Below are 24,443 nucleotides of genomic sequence, written 5' to 3'. Positions count from 1 at the left end.
AATAAAGAACCTCCTTCATGAATGCATTCACACCTTTATTGCTCTTGTTAGACTCAAGATATAGGCATTCTGTCCATAATAGGGGTAAGTAAACCACCTGTGCATGTTTCATAGAAGCTGAAGGCACAACCAGGGATACAGTAACATCTGGCCCAGCACATAACATCACTGAGAGGGCTCAGAGGAAGTTCACCATCATGTTGATGATCTTGGATTTTACTTGGGAAGAAATAAGTCCAGGGGATTCAGAAAATGAAGTCATGTGAAGAAGGCCGGTTATTGGTTGGATCTTGGTCATCACTCTCGATGGTCAGTTGTGGGTCATATTCTTTGATTTCTTTTAGCAGCTTCTGGATTCGAGGATCAGATTCATCTATCTTCAACCTGGAGTTACAATGGGACAAAAGGAAGGTTTCTTGTTGCTTCAAGGAGATTCATTCCAAATGCCCAAGTGCCTGCAAGTCTCATACTTTAGAGCAGGGGCAGGGGCAATATTTACTGATTACTGTATGCTGCAAAGCAGGGTCCCATATTGATTTGGTAGGGAAAGAGAGAATACCAGGTTAATGTTGTAATGCTTTTGCATGGTTGGATGATCTTGGGTGATCTCGTATCATGTTTGGAGAGATGGAATTGATTGATACATCCAGGATTTAATTCTAATACCTGCCTACTACACAGCTCCCTTTGGTAACTTCTATTTCATGGACCCAGGACAAGACACACACACGTGAACCAAGGAAGTCAGACCAGATTTTGTCCCCCCTTGGCTACATGATATAGCTGACCAATACCTTTTATTTGACTTGTGATAATAGCAGCCTCATTTGTGGAATTCACCTTTTGGTATTCATCTCTGTGATATGGAGATGGGGAACAGGGTGAGGACAAAGCAAGAGGGAATAATTAAAGCAAAATATGTATAAAAGTAAGAGATTGAAGATATTAGCTGTGATGTTTCTTGATGGCATTATAGTTCTGGTTTTGCTAGGGTATATATACATATTTTTTTTCTAAAGTAATCTCTACACCCAATGTGGGGCTTGAACTTATGGCCTTGAGATCAAGAGCACATGCTCTACTGACTGAGCCAGCCAGCTGTCCTGGTTTTGCTAGAATATTAATGAATTTTTGTTTTGCTGTTTAAGATTCATAAAATATCCACACAATAAACCTTCAGTTATAAGTTCCAGAGGTCTAATGTATAGCACAGTGACAATAATACTGACAAGTATACCTGAAACTTGCTAGGATAGTAGATCTTAAGTGTTCTCACCACACACATGTATACACAAAAGGTAACTTATATGAAGTGATGGATGATTAATTAGCTTGATTATGGTGATAATGTTACAATGTTTACATATACCAAAATCACAATAAAAATAACTTCACTTAAAGTAAGGACCAACGAGCTTCAAAATATTTTCAACATGACCCTCCAAGGTCAGATGCAATTGTGTCTATTTGTGATTGTTGGAGGTTGGTCATGGTCTGCTGTAGAAGCACAGGATTAGTTCCTATAGTCAATTTGTGTCTGGTCAAGTGATAAAGGAATCAGAAACAGGGTGTGAACCACACCAAGACTAAGAATGAGGTATGATGGTAGGGCTCTTTGATTCCAAGCAAGAGGAAAAGACTCCAGTTAACTTAAAAGAATATCTTAGAAGGATACGGGGTAGATGAAAAAGTCAAAGAACTAAAAATCAAATTCTGAATCTAGGATTTTCATGCCTGTAAAGGATCTGTGATTCAGGAAGCACCCCCCCCCCCGCCCCCGCCGCTGCCCTTGAATGGCTCATTTTGAGATTCAAAGACTCAGGAAAGAACATCTAAAGAAACAGCTACAATATTGTCTCTAGGGCTTTACACCTAGATTAAAAGTCACTGACATTACATAAAGTGAGAGGACTAGCTCACCAAAAAGGGGCTAAACACAGAAACAAATGTCAGAGTCTATAAATCCCTTCTTTTGACTAGCAAGCTATCTGTTGAGTACATATATAATCTGTTCCTTCTACATAATTATCATTTCAAGCCATTGGTTGTCTACATTGCATCTGAGTATTTTGTTTGTTTGTTTTTTTTTGCATCTGAGTATTTAAGCAAGCTTGGGTTAGACCAAGAAAAGTTGTACTGTTCTTTGTTGCCATGGTAGCAAGTAGACAACACAGGTCAATAGCAACTTGCTTTGATGAACAACAGAGAACAGACTCCTTTCATTCAACAGTGGACTCACTCCACAGAACATGCCTTTAAGGTGGACCAATTGCTAGACCTCTGTAACTAATACAACCCCAACACAAACTCTTTTTCAGAATACTGCAGGAGAGCTGCAGTCTGATTTTCCTAACATGACAATGGCTGGCCACCATAACTCTCCATTCTCTGAGAGAAGTCCTAGTCCAGATTCTTGAGTTCAGACTAGGTTTGGGTCTCATCCTTTGTCTCATCTTTTTTTTTTTTTTTTTTTAAGATTTTATTTATTTTTTCATGAGAGACATAATGAGAGAGAGGCAGAGACATAGGCAGAGAAGCAGACTCCATGCAGGGAGTCCGATGTGTCACTTGATCCCAGGACTTCAGGATCACACCCTGGGCTGAAGGCAGGTGCTCAACCGCTGAGCCACCCAGGCATCCCTCCTTTGGCTCATCTTACCGGCTAAAGCAACAGAAGAGACCAATGGGAGAATTATCAGGTGACCAAACATTAATGGATGAAGGCTGAATATTATCAGTAGTTGCCTACAACAATTCCTGTGGTTTGTGCTCCCCTTGCAAACCTACCATCATGGAGGAAAAACACTGAACAGCAGGAGGATCATACCTGAGTGTTCGGAGGGAGGAACAGTGAAGTTTCAAGGTATCACACAGCATCTTTATTCCACTATACCCCAAGGAATTCTGGCCCAGGTCCAGTGTGACCAGGCTCTGATTTCTGCCAAGGGCAGATGAGAGGATTTCAGAGCTGAAAGGAGTGATGGCACATCCCCACAACCTATAGGGGAGACACAAAATTAGGTCATTCAACCAATGTTTACTGATACCATCCTATATGCCAGACATATGCCTGGGTGTTGGAGATCCAACAGGGAACAACAGAAGTCTCTTACCTCTGAGCTCATGTGCTAATAGGAAACAGATATACGTGGTGTGCCATATCCAATAAGGGTCATGAAAGGCAAAAGGAGAATTGGGGGATGCTCACTACAATAGTTGACCTATAGGTCAATAGGAAGACCTCAGGGGTGAAGAGAATGAACCATAGAGAGATCTGGAGTAGGAGCTCCTCAGGCAGAGAAATAGCTTATGCAAAGGTCCTGAGGTCATGGAGGATTATCATGTAAAACAGTATCAAGGCAGCCAGCTTGAGAGTGAACCAGGGAGGGTTGTAAGAGATGAGGTCACAGATAAGAGGGAGCCATCTCACAAAAGGCCCTTAGGCCATTGTAAACTTCAGATTTTACTTGGGATGAGATGGGGAACCACTGGAGATTTTGACCAGAAGCATGACAAGAGTTGCACCTTAGGAGTTATTCTTAGTGCTTAGTTGAAAAACTGTAGGGGAGTAGAGATGGCAGATACAGACCAGGCTGTGGGCTATACAACAACCCAGAAGTTACCAGGAGATGTAAGGGTACGAAAACAGATTCTAGATATCAGGAAGATGGTAGCCAGATTTTATTTTATTTACATTTTTTAAAATTAATTTTTATTGGTGTTTAATTTACCAACATACAGAAAAACACCCAGTGCTCATCCCGTCAAGTGTGGTAGCCAGATTTTAAAAAGGCTTGGATTTGACATCTGAAAGAAGGAATTAAGGATTTCATTCTGGAAGGGAAGGGAGAAGAAATGGGTAGGAAATATCAGAAAGGGAGACAGAACATGAAGACTCCTAACTCTGGGAAACGAACTAGGGGTGGAAGGGGAGGAGGCCGGGGGGTGGGGGTGAATGGGTGACGGGCACTGAGGGGGGGCACTTGACGGGATGAGCACTGGGTGTTATGCTGTATGTTGGCAAATTGAACACCCATAAAAAATAAATTTATTATTAAAAAAAAAGAAAAAGAATTCCCGGGATCCCTGGGTGGCGCAGCAGTTTAATGCCTGCCTTTGGCCCAGGGCGCGATCCTGGAGACCCGGAATCGAATCCCACATTGGGCTCCCGGTGCATGGAGCCTGCTTCTCCCTCTGCCTATGTCTCTGCCTCTCTCTCTCTCTCTCTCTCTCTCTCTCTCTCCCTCTGTGACTATCATAAAAAAAAGAATTCCCTAGGATTTAGAAGAGGCTAAACGTAACATCAAACATTTAGCATACTTCCTGGCACCCCGAATAACACACAAACATATTTCATTATCATAACCAACATTTCTGATGGATACAACCAACTCCATTTCCTAAAATGCAAAGCAGCTTATGCCATCGGGAAGTCACAGCTCACTAGATACTTCCCCATGCCAGTATGCATGTGTGGTTGAGAGAGCATCCTCCCTGCCATCATTAACATCACCACCCTCTTGCAAACAGGCACCTGCCATGAATGGTAACAACCAGAATTTTCCCACCTGTGAGCTCTAGGATTTATTCAGTTGGCATCCTCACCAATGCAAACTGTATTCGTGATGGGAACTTTACAAATACTATTGTTTGGGTCTTACTTGTGGAGCTCTCAATTTCAGAGGTCTGAGGTACAGCCTGGGTGTCAGGATTCTCAAAGCTGCAAGCATTTCTAGTACGTGGTAGAGGTTAAACACCATGACTCTGCCTTACCTTCTTGTGATGTAGAGGCCAGAAAGCAAGCTTCTTTACAGGTAAAGTTCCAGATTCAAGTGTGTCTGAATGATGGTACCTAACTCATGCAGGATCGTGAGGCAGAACTGAGTTGAGGCCATTTATCTGCTTGTGGAGGTGACATTTTCTGCAGTGTTGAATTCTTACCACTCTAGAGGCTGGGATCTGAGGCAGCCATTCCTTCTTGATACCATAAGTGTTGCATCTTTAACATGGTCCATAGGTTACCTTGAGATGACCTAGACTAGAAGCTATTCCTTTAACTATTCTAGTGAATTTTCTCCCCCAGCTTTACTGACCTATAATTGACAAATAAAAGTTGTATGTATTTAAGGCATACAAGGATGATTTAATATAGGTATACACTGTGATCACCACAATCAAGTTAATTAACACATCTGTCAACTCACATAATTCCTTTTAAAAAAATGTGAGAATACTATTTGCTGAGAGATTTGTTTGTTGTTTAAAAATAGAAGTTTCTGGGGGTGTGTGGCAAGATGGCAGAAGAATAGGGGTCCTCAACTCACCTGGTCCCACCAACTTACCTAGATAACTTTCAAAACATCCTGAACACCTACAAATTCTACCTGAGATTTAAAGAGAGAACAGCCTGAATGCTACAGAGAGAAGGGTTTTCACTTCTAGCAATAAATAAATAAATAAATAAATAAATAAATAAATAAATAAATAAATAAAAGATAGATAGATAGATAGATAGATAACTAAATATCAAGTGGAGGAGGGGCACCATGAAGAGCCAGGCTAAAGTAAACCTGGGCAACCAAAGCCTCCAGGACAGGAAAGCCCAGTCCCAGAGAAGCAAAAATTTTAAAAATCTGCACTGGATTCTTTCCAGTCAGAAAAGTGTTTAGCAGGGAAATTGGGCAGAATCACAGGAGGAACAGTGAAGCCTTCAGTTTCCCAGAGCCACTAGTAGCAGTGCGCCCAGGGAAAGTGCACCACAAAATGTGGACTGATCTCGGCAAAGATCTGGAGAGCACAGCCCACCGGACATTTGGGAGAAGCCACTTGGTTAGGCGGGGGCTCCAGACGGAGGTGTCTGTGCCCTGCTGCCTTCGGGAGCCACGCACCCCGGGAGCGGGATTCCAGCAGCACAGGCCCTGACCCCATGGCACAAAGCCGACAAAACCCAAGATCCTGTGTTCCCCCAGGGACAGGTGGAAGCGGGGAGGGCACAAGACAGCAAGAACTCTCCTGCCACTGGGCACCACTGGGCACCACACACCACGGCCGAGCTCCCTAAAGGGCTGCAGCGCATGCTTGGCTGGACCCAGGAGCAGTTCGGAGGGGCTCGGGCAGAGCCTCCATGCGGAGGCGTGATTCCAGCAGCGCAGGCCCCGGAGCCCAGGGTGCCAGGGACACAGCCCAAGATCAGGCACTTCCCAACCCCCCCGCCCCCTGGGACAGGCAGAAGCCAGGAGGGCACAGGACAGCAAAGACATTCCTGCCACCGGGTGCCCGGTGCAGATCAGCTGCCCCCGCCCCGGGAGCATCCAGGCCCTTGCAGACTGAGAGCTCTGGTAGTTACTGCAGGAGCTGACTCCAGAGCTGGAGAGCTGGCCGCCTCCACTGTTGTTGTTCCTCCTGGGGCCTCACAGGATAAACAACCCCACTGAGCTTCACAGTGGCCTCACGGGATAAACAGGTTAAACAATTTTCACTGAGTCGGGCACCAGGCAGGGGACTGAGCAGCTCCCCCAGGTGCTCACACCTGAGACTCAGCATAGCAGGCCCCTCCCCCAGAAGACCAGCTAGACAGACAGGGGAAAAGCAAGTTATTGACCAAGCAGCACTGGAAAGTTCCAGGGGAAGTCGAGGGATTTACAGTATATAGAATCAGAGGATACTCCCCCTTGTATTTTGTTTTCTATTTGCTTCCCCCTTTTTTTCTCTTCCTCTTCTTCTTCTTTCTTTTTTCTCTTCTCTCTTTTTCTCCTTTTCCCAAAACAACTTGTTTTTGGCCACTCTGCACTAAGCAAAATGACTAGAAGGAAAAATTCACCTCAAAAGAATCAGAAACAGTCCTCTCTCCCACAGAGTTACAAAATTTGGATTACAATTCAATGTCAGAAAGCCAATTCAGAAGTACAATTATACAATGGAATATTACTCAGCCATTAGAAACGACAAATACCCACATTTGCTTCGATGTGGATGGAACTGGAGGGTATTATGCTGAGTGAAATAAGTCAGTCTGAGAAGGACAAACATTATATGGTCTCATTCATTTGGGGAATATAAAAAATAGTGAAAGGGAATAAAGGGGAAAGGAGAAAAAATGAGTGGGAAATATCAGAAAGGGAGACAGAACATGAAAGACTCCTAACTCTGGGAAACGAACTAGGGGTGGTGGAAGGGCAGGTGGGTGGGGGGTGACTGGGTGACGGGCGCTGAGGTGGGCACTTGATGGGATGAGCACTGGGTGTTATTCTATATGTTGGCAAATTGAACACCAATAAAAAATAAATTTATAAAACAAATTTGTTCCAATCTCTTGTATTAGAGCTGGGGGGATTTGCTATATAATATTTTATTTCATATACAGATTAAAATTAAAAAAACATAACTTACCATAGGCATTTGAGGTTACACATTGGGTTCTTCAAAGCCTCACATAGAAACTTCAGTCCAGTAATCCCTATGTGATTCAGCCCCAGATCCAAGTGGGTAAGGTTTGAATTTTGCTGGAGAAGTGTTGACAGATGATTGCAGCCACCACTGGTTATGCTGCAATACCAAAGCCTAGAAATCAATCACATGAAGAAAGTAAACTCCGAGTCTTCCCTGAGGAGATACACCAAAACCAATGTTGTTGACCTCAAGCTGCAGGATTTAGACAAGCTTTCAGACAACGAGACATGGAAATAAAATCATGGCAAAGTTATAATCACTATATAAGCAATTATATAGGCCATCCCATCCCCTCCAGATGTAGGTGTCTACATGCTGATCCACACTCACCCAATCCCACTCCATACATGCAAAGATGTCTATATTGTAATCCCTGGTCCCTGTGAATATGTTATGTTACATACAAAGGGGACTTTCCAGGTATGGTTGAATAAAGGATCTAGGAGGTGGGGAGATTATCCAGGTGAGCCAAGGTAATTACAAGGACCCTTATAAGAAGGAGAATGAGAATCAAAGCCCGCATGGGGGAAAGGTGATGAGACAGACAGAAGGACATTTGAAGACACTATGCTGCTGGCTTTGGCCATGAAGGAAGGGGCCATGAGCCAAGGGATGCTGGCTAGAACTGTAGAAGGCCATGAAATGGATTCTTCCCTGAAGACCTCAGAAGAAACACAGCCTGGTAGACACCTTGATTTTAGCCTAGTGAAACCCATTTTGGACTTTTGGCATCCAGAACTTTAAGACAATGAGTTGGTGTTGTTTTAAGCTTTTTAATTTGTGACAATTTGTTACAAACTATTATAAAAACAGTTAGGGAATCAATACAAGTGGTACATATTCTTTCTACCCTAACTATGGGGCAGAGAATATCCATCTTGCCCTGGCTTGCAACTTCTATTAGGGGAAGGCTGGTGAGTGGGTGGAACTTCATACTATTTTAGTGCTTGGGGGCTGAGATAGTGGGGTAAAATTCTTTCTTCCACCTTTCTCCAACCACGACTGAATGCTTTGTGAAATTTTAAGTGAGTAAGTTTTTGGATACTGTGTATCTTAAGGCATATTCTAGGTTAAAACTAGTTTATAGGAAATGCAGTTACCGTCAAAGGTGATTTTGTAGATGGCAAGAACACTGGAGATGTTAACACTGAATAGAATCTGAGTAGAAATAGTTAATGCAGCTCTATTCTTTTCTCAAAATTTGTCCTATGATTTTAGTGTTTTTAATGAGCTTGTTGGCATAACTCCATCTACAGCCAGTTGCAGGTAGAGCCTATGTTATGTGGCACTAAAAACTATGACTCAGCAATTGCACTGCTGGGGATTTTCCCCAAAGATACAGATGCAATGAAACGCCGGGACACCTGCACTGTGATGTTTATAGCAGCAATGTCCACAATAGCCAAACTGTGGAAGGAGCCTCAGTGACCATCAAAAGATGAATGGATAAAGAAGATGTGGTTTATGTATACAGTGGAATTTTACTCAGCCATTAGAAATGACAAATACCCACCATTTGCTTCAACGTGGATGGAACTGGGGGGTATTATGCTGAGTGAAATAAGTCAATCTGAGAAGGACAAACATTATATGGTCTCATTCATTTGGGGAATATAAAAAATAGTGAAAGGGAATAAACTGGAAAGGAGAAAAAATGAGTGGGAAATATCAGAAAGGGAGACAGAACATGAAAGACTCCTAACTCTGGGAAACGAACTAGGGGTGGTGGAAGGGGAGGATGGCAGGGGCGGGGGTGACTGGGTGTCGGGCACTGAGGTGGCCACTTGATGAGATGAGCTTTGGGTATTATTCTATATGTTGGAAAATTGAACACCAATAAAAAATAAATTTATAAAAAACCCTTCCATCTACAGCCAGTTGCAGGTAGAGCTTATGTTATATGGCACTAAAAACATGCATAAAAACCCTGGAAATCAGCTACATCCCCAAAATTCCTATGGAATATTGACACTATGTCTTGCATTTTTTTTAACATCCTCTTGCCAGGTCTCATCAGATCTGTCAGTATCATACTTGGGGTATTCAGAGAAGCTATTAAATGCTTGCATCTGTCCTACTTGAATCCAGTATGCACATGCACACAAATAGCTAGCATGGACTTACACCAGCATCTGTAGTTGACAGTCAGGGTAACTCAAGCCTTCACACAGAAGCTTTACCCCATCATCTCCCAGAGTGTTCTTTGCCAAACTCAGGTGTGTCAGCCTCTGGTTGACAATCAAAGCTGAAGAGAGCTCTTTGCAACAGGCTTCTGTAAGTTGACAGTTTTCCAACCTGCCAAAGCACCACACAAATGGTAAGAGGGTGAGAACACTTCCAAAACCCAATTTTCTTGGCTGTCCCTAAAGGCCAGAGGCCCCATCTATAGCTCATCTTGTGCTTAACATCTATAGCTCATCTATAGCATCTATAGCTCTATAACTCTCATCATGTGCTTAACACTCAATCATGAAGGACAAGGATGAGGGAATTATAAGATGCATGAGCCACATACCTGGGACCAGAAATGGGAACCAGGTGTCCACATCAGTAGGAGGTCCCATATGGGTTGTCCAGCAAATCCAGATTTTACCCACTGCTCTTCCCTATGTGGCCCCAAACATAGGAAAAGAGATGCTCCCAGGGAGAGAGGCAGTACTTACGATAGTCTCTGCAGGAAGCATTTTGGGTGTCTCAGAGTTGTGCACAGCAACTTGGCACTCTCATCTGGGAGCTCATTGGCTGTGAGGTTCAGGCATGTCAGGGACTGGTTGATTTTGAGGGAGGAGGAGAGATGGGCCCATTGCTGAGTGGTGGCAGAACAAGATACCAACCTGCCAGAAGAATGGGAACACATCATTCGTGAGAACCAAATGCTTGATAACAGTCTCCAGGTTTACCCCTCATTCTACCACATTATGTCATGTCCTAGAATAAATTACGTAGAGCAGTGGCAAAGTGTGGTCCCTGGACCAGCTGCATCAGCATCATCTGGCAAACAGTTAGAAACACAAATCCTCAGAAACTCCAGATGCAGAATCCACTGATTTCTGTTTTAGGGTGTCCTACACCACCTCAATGATTCCTGGGCCACATAGTCAAAAGTTGATTCAGAAGATCTGGGTGAGGCCCAAGAATTTGTGTTTTAACAAGTTCCCAGGTGATGTAGCTGCTGCTGATCTGGAGACTGCATGTTGAGAACTACTTAATTAGAAAACCACTCAATCAAGCCTATCAGGCAACAAGGTGCCCATACTCTATTACTGGAGAGAATTTTCTTACCATGGATGAAAGGAATTTCATTGGGACATTATGTGTATCATGGCCTTTCGAGTGGGTTTTTTTTTTTTTAAATGCTGATTCTGCCATTTACTGTATATGAACATGTGGCCAAATCACTTAACTTTATCAAAATTTATTTCCATCTTTATTTTTTTCATTATTTGGTATGGTTGTATTAATAACAAAAAAATTCCAAGGACCTAGAGGTATCACTAGGCCTTTATAAAAGAATTTTTTTAAAAATTGGAGTTCAATTTGCCAACATATAACACCCAGTGCTCAGCCCATCAAGTGCCCCCCTAAGTGCCCATCACCCAGTCGCCCCATCCCCTTGCCCACCTCCCCTTCCACTACCCCTTGGTTTGTTTCCCAGACTTAGTGTTTCATGTTTTGTCACCCTAATTTTTCCCACTCATTTTCTCTCCTTTTCCCCATAATCCCTTTTTACTATTTTTAATATTCCCTGTATGAGTGAAACCATAGAATGATTGACAGGAAATCAGAAATGTTGGAGAGGGTATGGAGAAAGGGGAACCCTCTTGCACTGTTGGTGGGAATGTGAACTGGTACAGCCACTCTGGAAAACTGTGTGGAGGTTCCTCAAAGAGTTAAAAATAGATCTGCCCTATGGCCCAGCAATTGCACTGCTTGGGATTTACCCCAAAGATACAGATGTGGTGAAATGCCAGAACACCTGCACCCCAATGTTTATAGCAGCAATGTCCACAATAGCCAAACTTGTCCATCACAAGATGAATGGATAAAGAAGATGTGGTCGATGTATACAATGGAATGTTCCTCAGCCATTAGAAACAACAAATACCCACCATTTGCTTCGATGTGGATGGACCTGGAGGGTATTATGCTGAGTGAAATAAGTCAATCGGAAAAGGACAAACATTATATGGTCTCGTTCATTTGGGGGGATATAAAAATTAGTGAAAGGGAATAAAAGAAAAGGAGAGAAAATGAGTGGGAAAGATCAGTGAGGTGACAAAACATGAGAGACCTAACTCTGGGAAATGAACAAGGGATAGTGGAAGGGGAGGTGGGCGGGGTGTTGGGGTGACTGGGTGATGGGCACTGAGGGGGGCACTTGATGGGATGAGCGCTGGGTGTTATGCTATATGTTGGCAAATTGAACTCCAATAAAAAAAAAGCTGAAAAAAAGAGAAAAGTATAAATCAAAAGGTATAACATTTTTAAATTTATAAATAAAGGTATAAATTAAAAATTTATAAAGTTGGAATAAAACATAACAAAAGAAGACATGGTCTATGTATACAATGGAATATTACTCAGCCATTAGAAGTGACGAATATCCACTATTTGCTTCAATGTGAATGGAACTGGAGGGTATTATGCTGAGTGAAGTAAGTCAATCAGAGAATGACAAACATTATATTTCCATCTTTAAATTGGAAACAAGTCATACCCTCATGTTGAGTATTTATTAAAGTTGATATTCACATGAGGTGCTAAGTGGACTATGTACCAGAAAGCTAAACTTAAATAAAATTCAACAAAACACTTTCTTCTCTCAGAGTCTAAGCTATGATAGAGGAACCAGGGATGCCTGGGTGGCTCAGTGGTTGAGCATTTGGCTCAGGTCATGATCTCGGGTTCCCAGGATCAAGTCCCACATCAGGACTCCCTGCAGGGAGCCTGCTTCTTCCTCTACCTATGTCTCTGCCTCTCTCTGTTTCTCATGAATGAACAAAATATTTAAAAAATTATTAAAAAATAATAGAGGAACCAAAGTTAACCTAGGCATTGGAACACAATAGAATATCTAATGGCTTCCAATAAAATAAGCCAAATTTATATAGAGTCTCCTCCTTCCATTTTGGGTGTCCATTACTCCTTAAGAAACAAGATAATGACCAAAATCTTCAAATTGCACACTTTCTTTTCCTGATTATTCTTCACAGGAAAAAGAAATGAAGGCCATTAGTAATAGTCAGTTATGACAGTGGCTACTATCAATAACGCAACAATGAATACATGTGCGCTTAGACTTTGTTTCATTCAGTCCTCAAACCCTCGGGATATGTGCAATACTCCATCCTACTGATGGGGATAAGACCTAATTAAATAGTCCAAGACCATACCAGCATAGGCAGAACCACCATCTGAGACCAACAGATCACCTTAAACTGTGTTCCTATTATCAAATGTGGTCAAGCGAGGATCAATGGAACCCCATGATGAGTAATGACAATCCTCACCAGAGCAATCATGCGGAGAATATCCCAAGGGGAGATCTTTCAACCCAGAGGACTACCAAGAGAAGGAAAATCTGTTGCTCCCAAAGTATCTTTGCCTGGACAGAGGATACTGGACAGAATCTGGTATTCTGAATCATGGCAGGAGAAACAAACCATAAACCAATTCTCTCTGATAGAGGATGGTATCCAGTCTCAGACCATTTTTTTTGGACTCAGGTCTGTTGTGGATGGTTGCCCAGGTTGCTCAACGATCAGTACAAGGGGAAACTAAAGTCTAGCCCATTTTCTGTTCTGTGGCATGTGCCTGGAGGAGTACAGTTTCTAATCAGAATAAGGGATTTCCCCCACCCCTCCTACTTTATTCAAAATTGCTATATAGGCTTGTAGGAACTCTGTTCACATCCTGAAGTTTTCAGTGATGGTGAGATATACCTGAGGTATTGCAGATTACATTTTGGGTGTCTCAAGATTTCACACAAAATGGGAAGCATATCATTCTGGTCATTTCCTTGGAGAGTCAGATGCGTGAGAGTCTCATGACCACCAAAAGCAATGCAGAAGTTTCTATAAGCGTCTGCTGGGAAAATATTTTTGAGGCTAGGGAAAGGATAAGAAAGGTGAAATCTTGCATTTATATATACGTGAGAACAAAGGGCTGCAACAGGTTTAAACACTGGAAACTTTGTTCATATTTTTCACCTCCATTGAGGTGTGGTCACAAACTGTATATATATATATATATATTTTTAAATTTTTATTTATTTATGATAGTCACACACACACACACAGAGACAGAGAGAGGCAGGCAGAGACACAGGCAGAGGGAGAAGCAGGCTCCATGCACCGGGAGCCTGACGTGGGATTCGATCCTGGGTCTCCAGGATCGTGCCCTGGGCCAAAGGCAGGCGCCAAACCGCTGCGCCACCCAGGGATCCCACAAACTATATATATTAAAGTGTGTAATTTAATGTTTTGATATATTACCACCTTGTGAAATCATCCCCGTAATCAAGCTAGTGAACATACCTATCAATTCACATAATCACCATTTTCCTTTTTGTGTCTGTGTGGCAAAAACACTTGAGATCAAGTCTTTTAGCAAATTTCAAGTATACAATGCAGGATTGTTAACTGTTGTCTCACTAGTGCACAGTTAGGTCTCCAGAACTCACTCATTTTGCTTTAACTGAAACTTGGTGCTGCTTGACTGAGATCTAATTTTAGAAACTATTGGAAGTTCCATACTTTCATGATCTCAAACTTTTGGAAAAGAGAAGTTGGTCATGAACATTGTTTCAGACAAAAGCTGTTCTATGGCTTTTTGAAATAAATAAGGAACGGTGGTAGTTTTTTTCCCCTGAAGTATTACCAATGGGCACATTTCAGGAGTGCTATGTCCTGTTCAATATCTTGCATTTAGAATCAGGATTGCATAGCTGGTGAAACACAAGTGAGCATAAACATCTCCTTCTTTCTCTGCATTGAGAAGGAAACCTATGAAAGAGGACATCTGTGTCTGGAGGAGGTCTCCCTGGTCCCGAAGCCTACTTTGTTGACTAAATCATGTTTTTTCTCCTTCTCTAAACATCTCCAGCAGCCTGCCCACGTGTAAGGTTGCAGGACTTCCCTAGTACATGAGCTGCACAGAGGAGCTCCACAGGAGGACTCTGTCATAGGTGGATAGGGCACACTCTACTCTTGATTACAAGTATTTAACTTATGTGCTTACCTTTTTCTGGAGCTTCTGAACCCCATCATTTCTTCCCAACTTCATTCAACTACATAGATTTTTGGATCATATTCCCACCCAACCCAGGCCCCAGGCCTGGGACACAACACACTGATACCATCTCTCCAATGGTGCTCCTAGTTAGGAGTGATTTTGTAACCTCCTGCCCCCCAGGACACCTGACAATGTCTGGAGACATTTTAGGTTGTCGCAACTAGGGTGTGGGTGCCACTGGCATTTGGAAGGTAGAGGCTGGGACTGCTGCTAAAAAATCCTATGATGTGCAGGAGCCCAACCCCAGTGTTAGCAGAGGCTGAGAAATCCTGCTTTACACATAGTCCTATGGTTGTCTTAAAGGGATTAAAGCTGCCCCCAGGATCTGGATGTTCCTCATAGTGTTTTGTAGTCATCCCAATCATATTTCACACTGTATTAAAATTACTTTATCAGAAAAAGTGGAATAGTGCTTGCCAAGGGCTGTGGAGAAGGGATCATGGGGAATTACTGTTTACTGGGGACAGAGTTTCAGTTTTGAAGAGTCCTGGAGATGGATGATGGTGGTGGTTGCATACTTACACATTTAAAGTGCATAACTGTGCACTTAAGAATGGTTAAGATGGGATGTCTGGGGGCTCAGCAATTGAGTGCCTGCCTTCAGCCCAGGATGTGATCCTAGAGTCCCAGAATTGAGTCCCACATGGGGCTCCCTGTACAGAGCCTGCTTCTCTCCCTATATCTCTGCCTCTCTCTGTGTGTGTCTCTCATGATAAATAAAATTTCAAGAAAAAAAGAATGGTTAAGATAAGTTTTATGTTATACCACAATAAGACATTGGAAAAAATTACTTCATATGCTTCAGTGGACAAATGTATGGTATGGACCATCTCAACTTCTTATGTCTTGAATGCCCAGTTGGGTTCTGGAAAAGGAATTCAAATATTGCTCCAATAAAAATGGAGCCTTAAAAATGTAAGGAGCTTGGTTATGCCGTAGGGGTTTTCATCCAGGGGTTAGCTTCTACTTACACCACTTTCTGAAGATTATGGGTAGCGGAGGCTATTTTTTCACAGAGAATCCTCACAGATGAGGCACTAAGGAAGCTCTGACTGATGTCTAGAAATATCAGGTTTTTATTTGAGTCAAACATGGAACAGAAGTCTATCCAGAAAGGAAGCACGTGTTGATCATTCTGGGACCTGTTGGGAAAAGGCAAAGGAAGGAATTTACCAAACATTTCTGGAGAGAAAATATAACATTTGTCCAACATCATGAAGATATTTAGGGTTGCTCTGGGCACACACCCCTAGTAAATAGAACTCTAAAAGTCAGATGATTTAATGACTTAGCGTCACTATCAGACAATTCATCACCCAAGACATGTCACTGGAAAAAGAACTCAAATTTCTTGCACAACAATCTTACAGAGGGTTAGAATAAGCCAAAATTCTTTTTTTTTTGTATATTTTTAAATTGGAGTTTGATTTGCCAACATATAGTATAACACCCAGTGCTCTAAGCAGATCATTGATAACTGAATGGGGAAAAAAAAAATCAAAGGAAGACAAACCACAAGACACTCTTAACTCCGGGGAAAAAAACTCAAGGTTGCTGGAGGGGAGGGGAGTGGAGGGATGGGGCGACTGAGTGATAGGCATGAAGGTGGGCACGTGATGTGATGAGCACTGGATGTTATATGGAGCTGATTAATTATTGAACACTACATCTGAAACTAATGCTGTACTATACGTTGGCTAATTGAACTTAAATTTAAAAAAGGGGGAAAAATAAAATAAGTGACCTTATTGTAAAACTTGAAGCAACAGGAGGAAGACAAGTTGTGATAAACCTAGTTGTGACTTTCAAAGAGTCTGGTCTATATACCCTGGGGAAAGAAATCTGTGTAGGGTTAGTGCAAGTGTCTTATCAAGATGAGATAATCAAGCCATTGCATAGAACCAAACCAAGATTAAAAAGAAAAATAGAGACTATTTGACTTGGGGATCTTGGATGGGATAGAAAGAGGATGCTATTTATGCAATTTCATTTTCATTCAAAGGAGCTCTTTGACAACCCTCCTGTAGAAGAAAGATTTAGATAAACTAGCATGTGGGCCTGTGTAAACACTTGGATGAGAGAAGAAACAAAATCAGGATACTGATGAAGGGATAAGGTCTGTGGACTGCTGGTGATCTTTGAAGTGGTGAAGTGTTCATGTCTAGCTGTCATGGTCATAATGCTTCCTGGGGTAACTCAAGTTCATGGCTCTATGTTAAGTGGGGAAGGAATGTGAAGGAAAAATTAAGGGAATATGTAAAACAGACATAACCACCAGGAAAGCAAAGAGGGTGTTTTATTCTGGCCCCATGAATATACATGAGTATTTCAGATACTGATTTTGGATGGTGACCTAGGGTTGAGAAAGAGGTGAGATGATAAGATAAACAGCAGTATGTGTGTGTGTGCCCTACATAGGACTGTGAGCAGTGATCTTGGATTGTGACCAAGAGAGAACGTCATAAACCAGTAGATGAGTTCTAATCCCACACAAGCACCCTTTTCTGAAACCAGGATCTTCATGCCTAACATGAAAGACTGTACGTTTCCAGTAGCCACCAGGTGAGAAACAGTATTTGGAAACTGTATGAGCTCAGTTAATGTTACTTGAGCCTACATCAAGAATAACAAAGCCTCATGACTGACTGGGGTCATCTCATGATGTAACTGGTATTGGGTGAGGTGCCCATGATAGGACTCGCCATGATCACGATGGGGTGAAGCTTTTTGAAACCTTGTTGAATCAATCTCTGACTTTACATATTTAATGCTTTTCCATCTGTTGTGCCAAATGGAACAATCCCATACAAACAGGCAACCTGGACAACCAACATGTGGACTGAAATAAGGTCAAGCCATTTGCAAAAATTGCTCAGCTAAAGAAAAAAAAGGAGGCAGGCCTCAAAACAAGGTCTGGTTCCAAAGAAAGATCCCATCCCTAATCTGAACATTGTGTTCCCCACCTTGAAGAGCAAGCTAGCAGAAGAAATTCTGGCGAGAAGAAAATTCTGACCCTATGCCAAGGGAGAGGGGGGACACTCTGCCCTGTTTCTAATGCAGCAGGGGATGAGGCTGAAAAAGCAAGCTAACAGAATGAACCGTGAGGATTCTTACCGGTCAGCCTGATCCTCTGATTCTGACACAGCATCATTCTCCAGAAACATCCCCTTTTCTATCTGCAGCCACATTTTCTGCAAGCTTTCACAATGCTTGAGGCAGAAAGATGCATGCATGATGTCGGAGGTATCTTTGAAAAGCAGGGACACTTCTGTCACCTGGACCATGGCTTCCTTCACAAGCTGCTCCTCCTGGGATTCATAGAGACAGTGCAAAGTCTCCTTCGTGTCTGTCACTGAGGAGAAGGGTTTGTTCTCAGGAGACCCTACCCTGCATTCCAGCAGCTCCTGCTTGACCTTGGTGGACACCAGGCAGCCAAAAGTCATCCCCAGCTCCCTGGCCCTCTTTTCATTGGTGAGGCCAAATAGGAAGTGCCCCACGGGGGCCAGGTAGGGGTTCTTGAGTCCTTCTTCCTTGGAGAGGAGCCTCTGCACATTCCCAATGTCCCAGCCAGGGCTTCCCACTGGAAGGTCTTGGTGGTCCTGGCTCCCCAGAATGTAGAGGGCAGCGGCCAGGAACTGCTGGACACTTAGGTGGAGGAAGCAGTAGCAGCCCTCACAGTCTCTGCTTTTCTGGAGGATATTCCTATTCAGGAAAGGGTGCAGGTCAGACTCATGCACACCCAGCCTGAGCAGGTCATGTCCATCAAACACTGAGGTCTGTGTCCACACGCCCTCGGTGGCCAGCAGGCACAGAGCATGCAGAGTAGACCTGAGATGCAGCCCTAGACAGCTGCCCCGCACGGGCGCAAACTGGCTGCAGAGGAAACGCAGCAACAACGATGTGGTGGTCTGGCAGGTGGGGCCAGGGTCCTCACCCTCGTCCATCTGCAGCTTCAGGCAGGTGCACACCATCCAGCACACAGTGGGTGCCGCGGCCATTTGGAACAGTGTTGCATTGCTCTTCATCAGGTGGAAAGCACGCAGCGCCTGAGCCTCCTCTCCAAAGTGTCTCAGGAAATACGCCTTCCTGTCACACTCTGAGAGCCCCTCGATCTCCACGAAGAGTGGCTGCTCCACCATGAGCCGCAGCTCCCTTAGGGCCTCGGGCCGTGTGGTGACCAGTAGGGTGGCTGTGGGTAAGAGCTTTCTCTTCAGTAAGCTTCCCAGGAGGGTGGACGCAGGCCTCTGTGTCTTCCAGTCCACACACAGGTCGTGCACCAGCGCCCCCACCCCTGAGGGCACGCGCAGCTCCTCAAAAGCATCAATGACAAACAGGAGTTTCTGTGCCTGGGTCAGGACCTGTGCAAGGGCATCCTGCAGGTCTGGGGCACTCTGGGCCAGGAGTTCTATGAAGGAGCACATCCCCTTGCGGCTGAGCACCTTGCAGCTGAGATAGAAGGCAGTGGGGCAGGTCTGTGCAAGGCTGTCCTCTGTCCAGTCCAGCATGCACTTCTTGGCCAGAGTGGTCTTCCCAACACCCGCGGGACCATGCAGCACCACCGTGTGTGGAAATGGTCCTGCAAGCATTTTAGGATTACAGAATGGGATCAGTGTCTCATATCTCTGGGTGACAGTGTGAATGTTTTCACTGGCTCCAGGCCCAAAGTTCTTCTTCCACATTTGCTGGACCTTCTCTTTCAATATACTTATATACTTATCTTGTTTACCTTCAGTGATAAGAGGTTGGAAATAGGAAGGATATAGCTGGTTATTCATTAGGAAAAAAATACCTGTGTCAAGTAAGAACATGATAATAGAGAAGTTATCGAGAACTACCTGACACTAAGCTCATCCAGGAAGATAGGATACAGACCTGTCTTTTCTCCTTTCAAACCTTCCTTTGCTTCTTCTGGATTTGTGACATCTTCTTCCTGTACTTGTGTAAGTGCTGCAAAATACAAATTAAAGTGAGCATGACACAAAAATGTGAATTTCTTTTATCAGAGATACAGTGTTAAAGCTGGTTCCATGAAGTGCAGAATCTAATCTCTTTGTCCATATCACATGTGGCAGGTGCGACAGATAGGTTTATAGAGATGAACAGAGCAAATGACATTCTAAACCAAGTTACATGCCTCTCCTCTGTGGACCTATAACAATAAACATTTGTTCTAATTGCTCTATCAAAAAATCAATGTGAGGAATATTACTCAGCCATTAGAAATGACAAATACCCACCATTTGCTTCAATGTAGATGGAATTGGAGGGTATTATGCTGAGTGAAATAAGTCAATCGGAGAAGGACAAACATTATATGGTCTCATTCATTTGGGGAATATAAAAAATAGTGAAAGAGAATAAAGGGGAAAGGAGAAAAATGAGTGGGAAATATCAGAAAGGGAGACAGAACATGAGAGACTCCTAGTTCTGGGAAACGAACAAGGGGTGGTAGAAAGGGAGGTGAGTAGGGGGAGGTGACTGGGTGACGGGCACTGAGGGAGGCACTTGATGGGATGAGCACTGGGTGTTATTCTATATGTTGGCAAATTGAACACCAATTAAAAAATAAATTAAAAAATCAATGTGATCTATCAAAACTACTTGTCTATCTTCCCCGCTTGACTAGATATGCACCAGGATATTAGAAGATAGAGCTTCAAACCATTATGGCTGCTCAAGTATCTCAGTAAACAAGTGATGTCATGCTTGTGTGGAATGCCAGACAATTCCTGAGCATCTGCTCAAGGTAAATGGAAATGTGTGTATGCCAAGACTAGCACATGAAGGTTCATGGTAGTGTTGTGTAACGTAGTCAAAAAGCAGAAAAAAATTTCAAACATCCATTCATTGATGATGGGCAATCAGCTGTGGCATATCCATACAATGGAATATGATTCTGTAAATAAAAAGGGAGGATCAGGGCAGCCCAGGTGGCTCAGTGGTTTAGTGCCACTTTAGGCCCAGGGTGCGATCCTGGAGACCAGGGATCGAGTCCCACGTCAGGCTCCCTGAATGGAGCCTGATTCTCCCTCTGCCTGTCTCTCATGGATATATATATATATTTTTTAAAAAGGGTGGATCAGGGATACACACAAAAATACGTACAAACTTCCAAAACATATGCTAAGTGATGAAAGACAGACACAAAAGATCACATACATCCAGAAAAGTCAAGTGTAGAGATGCAAAAAGTAAAGTAATGGTCACCTGAAATTGGAGGACAGAGACCAGGGAGTGACCACATGTGGACATGAGGGAACTTTTTGGGGCCATGTAAACATTGTAAAATTGGGTAGTGCTGATGGCTGCAAAACTCTGTACATTTACTAAAAATTAGTAGTACACATAAAATGAGTGAGATTTATGGATTGGTAAGTTGTATTTCACTAGGGCTATTGACAAAAATACTATCAGGCTGACTTGAGCAATTCATTTACATTAAACTGACCACAGTGCTGGTTGAGGCAAGTCACCTACTGACAGCATATCTCAATGTTCTCATCTGGGAGTTGAGATTACTAAAGTCTGGGCATCTGAAATTGAAAAATTGAAGAGAAACTGCATACAGTACACCAATTTTCTGTGAACTGAAAGAATTCCAGTTCTTTTCAGTGGTCATTCCTCACTTTGTTGTTAAGTGAGGGAGGAAGGCATTTCCTGTGAGACAACTGATAACTATTAGTAGTGGAGAAAATGAGGTTGGGGAAATGGAGCTCCCAGAAAGGAAAGGGGGTGGAGAGAACACAACACGGTGGGGTATGTGTCGCTTGGCTTGTTCCAACTCTGGGTGTTCTAAGACCAACCTGAATCTTTTTCTTCTACATGCTCTGGGGGTTCTTCCAGGTTTGCACATTTTGGTTCTGTAGTCCTGGTGATCCCTGAGAAAAGAGGCGGCATTATAGTCTTGTAACTATGTTAGTACTTAAACTTCTGCCTAGGAGAGAGGACTTCAAGAATGCTCAGGTTGACAACTGGGTCTCATACTTAAACCCCCAGTTACATAAAAAGGACATTAACCTGATCCTAGAGATAAAATTAAAATGTGTCAAGTTACTATCTCAGGCTTACATGTCTCTTCTGGCTTCCTATGGTTGCTTCCTGTGTAGTTGAGAACACACAGTGAGTGTTCCATGTCAAGGAGTTTTATGCAGAATAATCTCCAAATCCCCAAGGAACCCTAAGACTGAGAAAAAGGCTGACCCAGTCCAGCTTGACAAGAAATGGTTTATTAAGGGGACAGAAGTGTGTCTTGGGCAGCTATAAGACTAGCATATCTCTGCAACCCTGGTTTTCATAATTTTTATGTATCTATCTAAAATGCTGGCACTTCGATTTATTGTCATTTTAAGAGTTGCTCATGAGATAGTACATAAAACCATGCAGTTAGAAGTCTGTGTGTATTCTAGTCTTGTAGCATGTCTGAATTGAATCAGCCATGTTTCAAATATGTGCTAACCACATGTGGCCACTCTGTTAGGCAACAGAGCCCTGGATTTTAAAAAACCTTGGGTGCACACAGGTGTCACAAGGAGCTTTCAAGAACCCCATACCTAGGGGAGACACAGATAATTTAGCTAAATCAGTGTCTCTGGCGATAGGTTCTGGCCATTAGTATATAGAAGTTCCTGAGGAGATTGCCCAGAACAGTGAAAGTTGACAACCACTGACTTAAAACATGGTTCTCCACTCAAGTGACATTTGCCAGTGTCTAGAGACATTTTTGGTTGTTGCAAGTGAAGAGAATGTGCTGTTAGCTTCTAACGAGTGGAGGTGCTGGGATGCTAGCACCAGGGTCCAAGAGATGTTGCTAAATATCCTGCAATGCAAAAGACAGCTCTTCATCCAGCTCCAAATGCTATTAGTGCTGGTTGAAGGGAAGGTAAGGGTTTCATTTGTGAGTGTGCATGAGGAAACATGAGTGGGAGCTAAAAACCAAACAGAGGGTGTGTAATAATTTAACATCTTGGATGTATGAGAGAATGGGATCCTGAATATCCTCCGGGAGCAGTCTTGGACAGGAGAAGGGATATAGAGTGAGGAGGCCAGGGGAGGTACACAATACCAGGACAGAGTAGAAATAGCTAGAATGGAAGACACCACTAGACTTTATGAAGTTGGCCACCCATTTGCTTTCCTCTCCCTTTAGCTGGCCTTATTTAGAACCCTTATCTGCAAATGCTTTTACAGCCTCATTATACATGATTGCCAGATAAATAGGGGTATTTATCTCACACGGAGAGGTTTACAATACACTCCACTAATGGCCCAGGGTCGGGGAAAGAATTGGACCAGAGAAATGAGGATGTGCTTCCTCTAGTTTTGAGGGTGCCTCAGGGTGGCACAGGGTGACGAGGGTAGAGTCCCTCACCATCTCCTAATTTAGGCATTTGGGGACTGCTCACCTTCTGAGCTCATTCCCCACCTGCATCTTCGCCCCTGCTGAGACTGCAGACCCATCCCATGAAATGAAAAGAACAGAGGTTTTGGCGTCAGAAGACATGGACTTTGGTACTTGGCTCTTAGCTTAGCTGCTCTTGTGATGTCAGGTGTGTTGTTAATACCACAGAGCCTTTTGTCCCCATCTCTGAAATGGAAATAATAACCCACCTCCCCAGGGCAGTTGTGAGACCCCAAAGAGAGGACATAAATACACCTGATAGATAAGTACAAAAAAAAAAAAAAAAAAGTCTAGCATTTGGGTTCAGGACAGGTGGCCTCTCCAAGGTTCAATGCTATTCCTACATATAAAAAACCCTGGAGGCTACTCCTCCTTCCTCCTAGGACACCATGTGGGCTTGTTTCTACTTACCCCTGAGCTCATCCTTTGCTCTCTCAGACAGATCGGTTCGGTTCATCTTGTCAAAAATCTGGATGGTCACCATCTCTACCCAGTGGCTGGGGCAGTGGTTGATAAGAATTTCTGCCAGCTGCTTCCCATTGGCCTCCTCTACCTCTGTCGCAGGGATGTGCTGTAATTCATCTTGTAGGGAAAGGGGCCTCAACAGGGACTTGAACTGGCTCAGCTCATCCTGGTCAAACTGTTCTAGAAGGGGCTGCAGGTTGAAACCCAGCTGTGCAGAAGGTTCCATCTTGTTCTACATGAGAGATCTGAGCTTTGGGCATTAAAGAAGAAGGGAAGAAATGAAAGAGAGCGAATCAGTATTCCTACCTCAAATGACAGTTGCCTCTGTGCCAAGAACTGGGCAATTATCACTGCTGCTTTAGGAACCAACTCCCAAAAAGAGAAAAAATTCACATAGAACTCCCTTAGTTTTTGTCTTGACACAGTGGTTCCCATTTTGAGAGTCTGGGATCCTTTAGAGAGCGTAAAAATTCCTGAGTGTAGGAAGTCCATGCAGATACATCTCCTGGACCTAGCAGATCATCTGTCAGCTTTTAGTAAATTTGGTATACAAATGAGCTAATGAGAACTACCCACTTTAGCTCTCCAGAACCACCTGACATGTCATTATCTTAATGTTTATGGACCTTGACTAAAGAACCATCTTGAGTTGAAAACATCTCAACAGAAACTCACTAAGAAGTTGAGTGGTACACCCTCTCAATTTACCATTGTTTACAAAGAGTCATTTCCTGACCTCAACACACCTGGATTTGAAATTCTATTCATTGAACAGTTGAGCATTTGAGCCAAAGGTCAAATGACCAGATTTCCAGTTGTAAAACAAATAGGTCATCAC

The 24,443-nt window shown here is 43.2% G+C and overlaps 1 protein-coding gene across 1 annotated transcript; it reads right to left on the bottom strand.

Moving 5' to 3' along the window:
* Nucleotides 1-245: 245 nt before the first annotated feature.
* On the bottom strand, nucleotides 246-23,831 carry NLRP2 (NLR family pyrin domain containing 2). Its single transcript, XM_025985291.2, has 11 exons — nucleotides 23,552-23,831; nucleotides 21,546-21,620; nucleotides 19,615-19,689; nucleotides 17,857-19,468; nucleotides 15,714-15,884; nucleotides 13,392-13,556; nucleotides 10,113-10,283; nucleotides 9,574-9,744; nucleotides 7,390-7,560; nucleotides 2,828-2,998; nucleotides 246-384 (listed from the first exon to the last, which is right to left on the bottom strand). The coding sequence occupies exons 1-11, from the start codon at nucleotides 23,829-23,831 to the stop codon at nucleotides 246-248; spliced, it is 3,201 nt and encodes a 1,066-aa protein (XP_025841076.2).
* Between the last annotated feature and the right edge of the window lie 612 nt (nucleotides 23,832-24,443).

Source organism: Vulpes vulpes, chromosome 1 (assembly GCF_048418805.1).
Source record: "Vulpes vulpes isolate BD-2025 chromosome 1, VulVul3, whole genome shotgun sequence".
In the NCBI taxonomy this organism is placed as follows: domain Eukaryota; kingdom Metazoa; phylum Chordata; class Mammalia; order Carnivora; family Canidae; genus Vulpes; species Vulpes vulpes.
The sequence above is the reverse complement of the archived record's forward strand: the minus strand, read 5'-3'. Positions and strand labels throughout refer to the sequence as shown.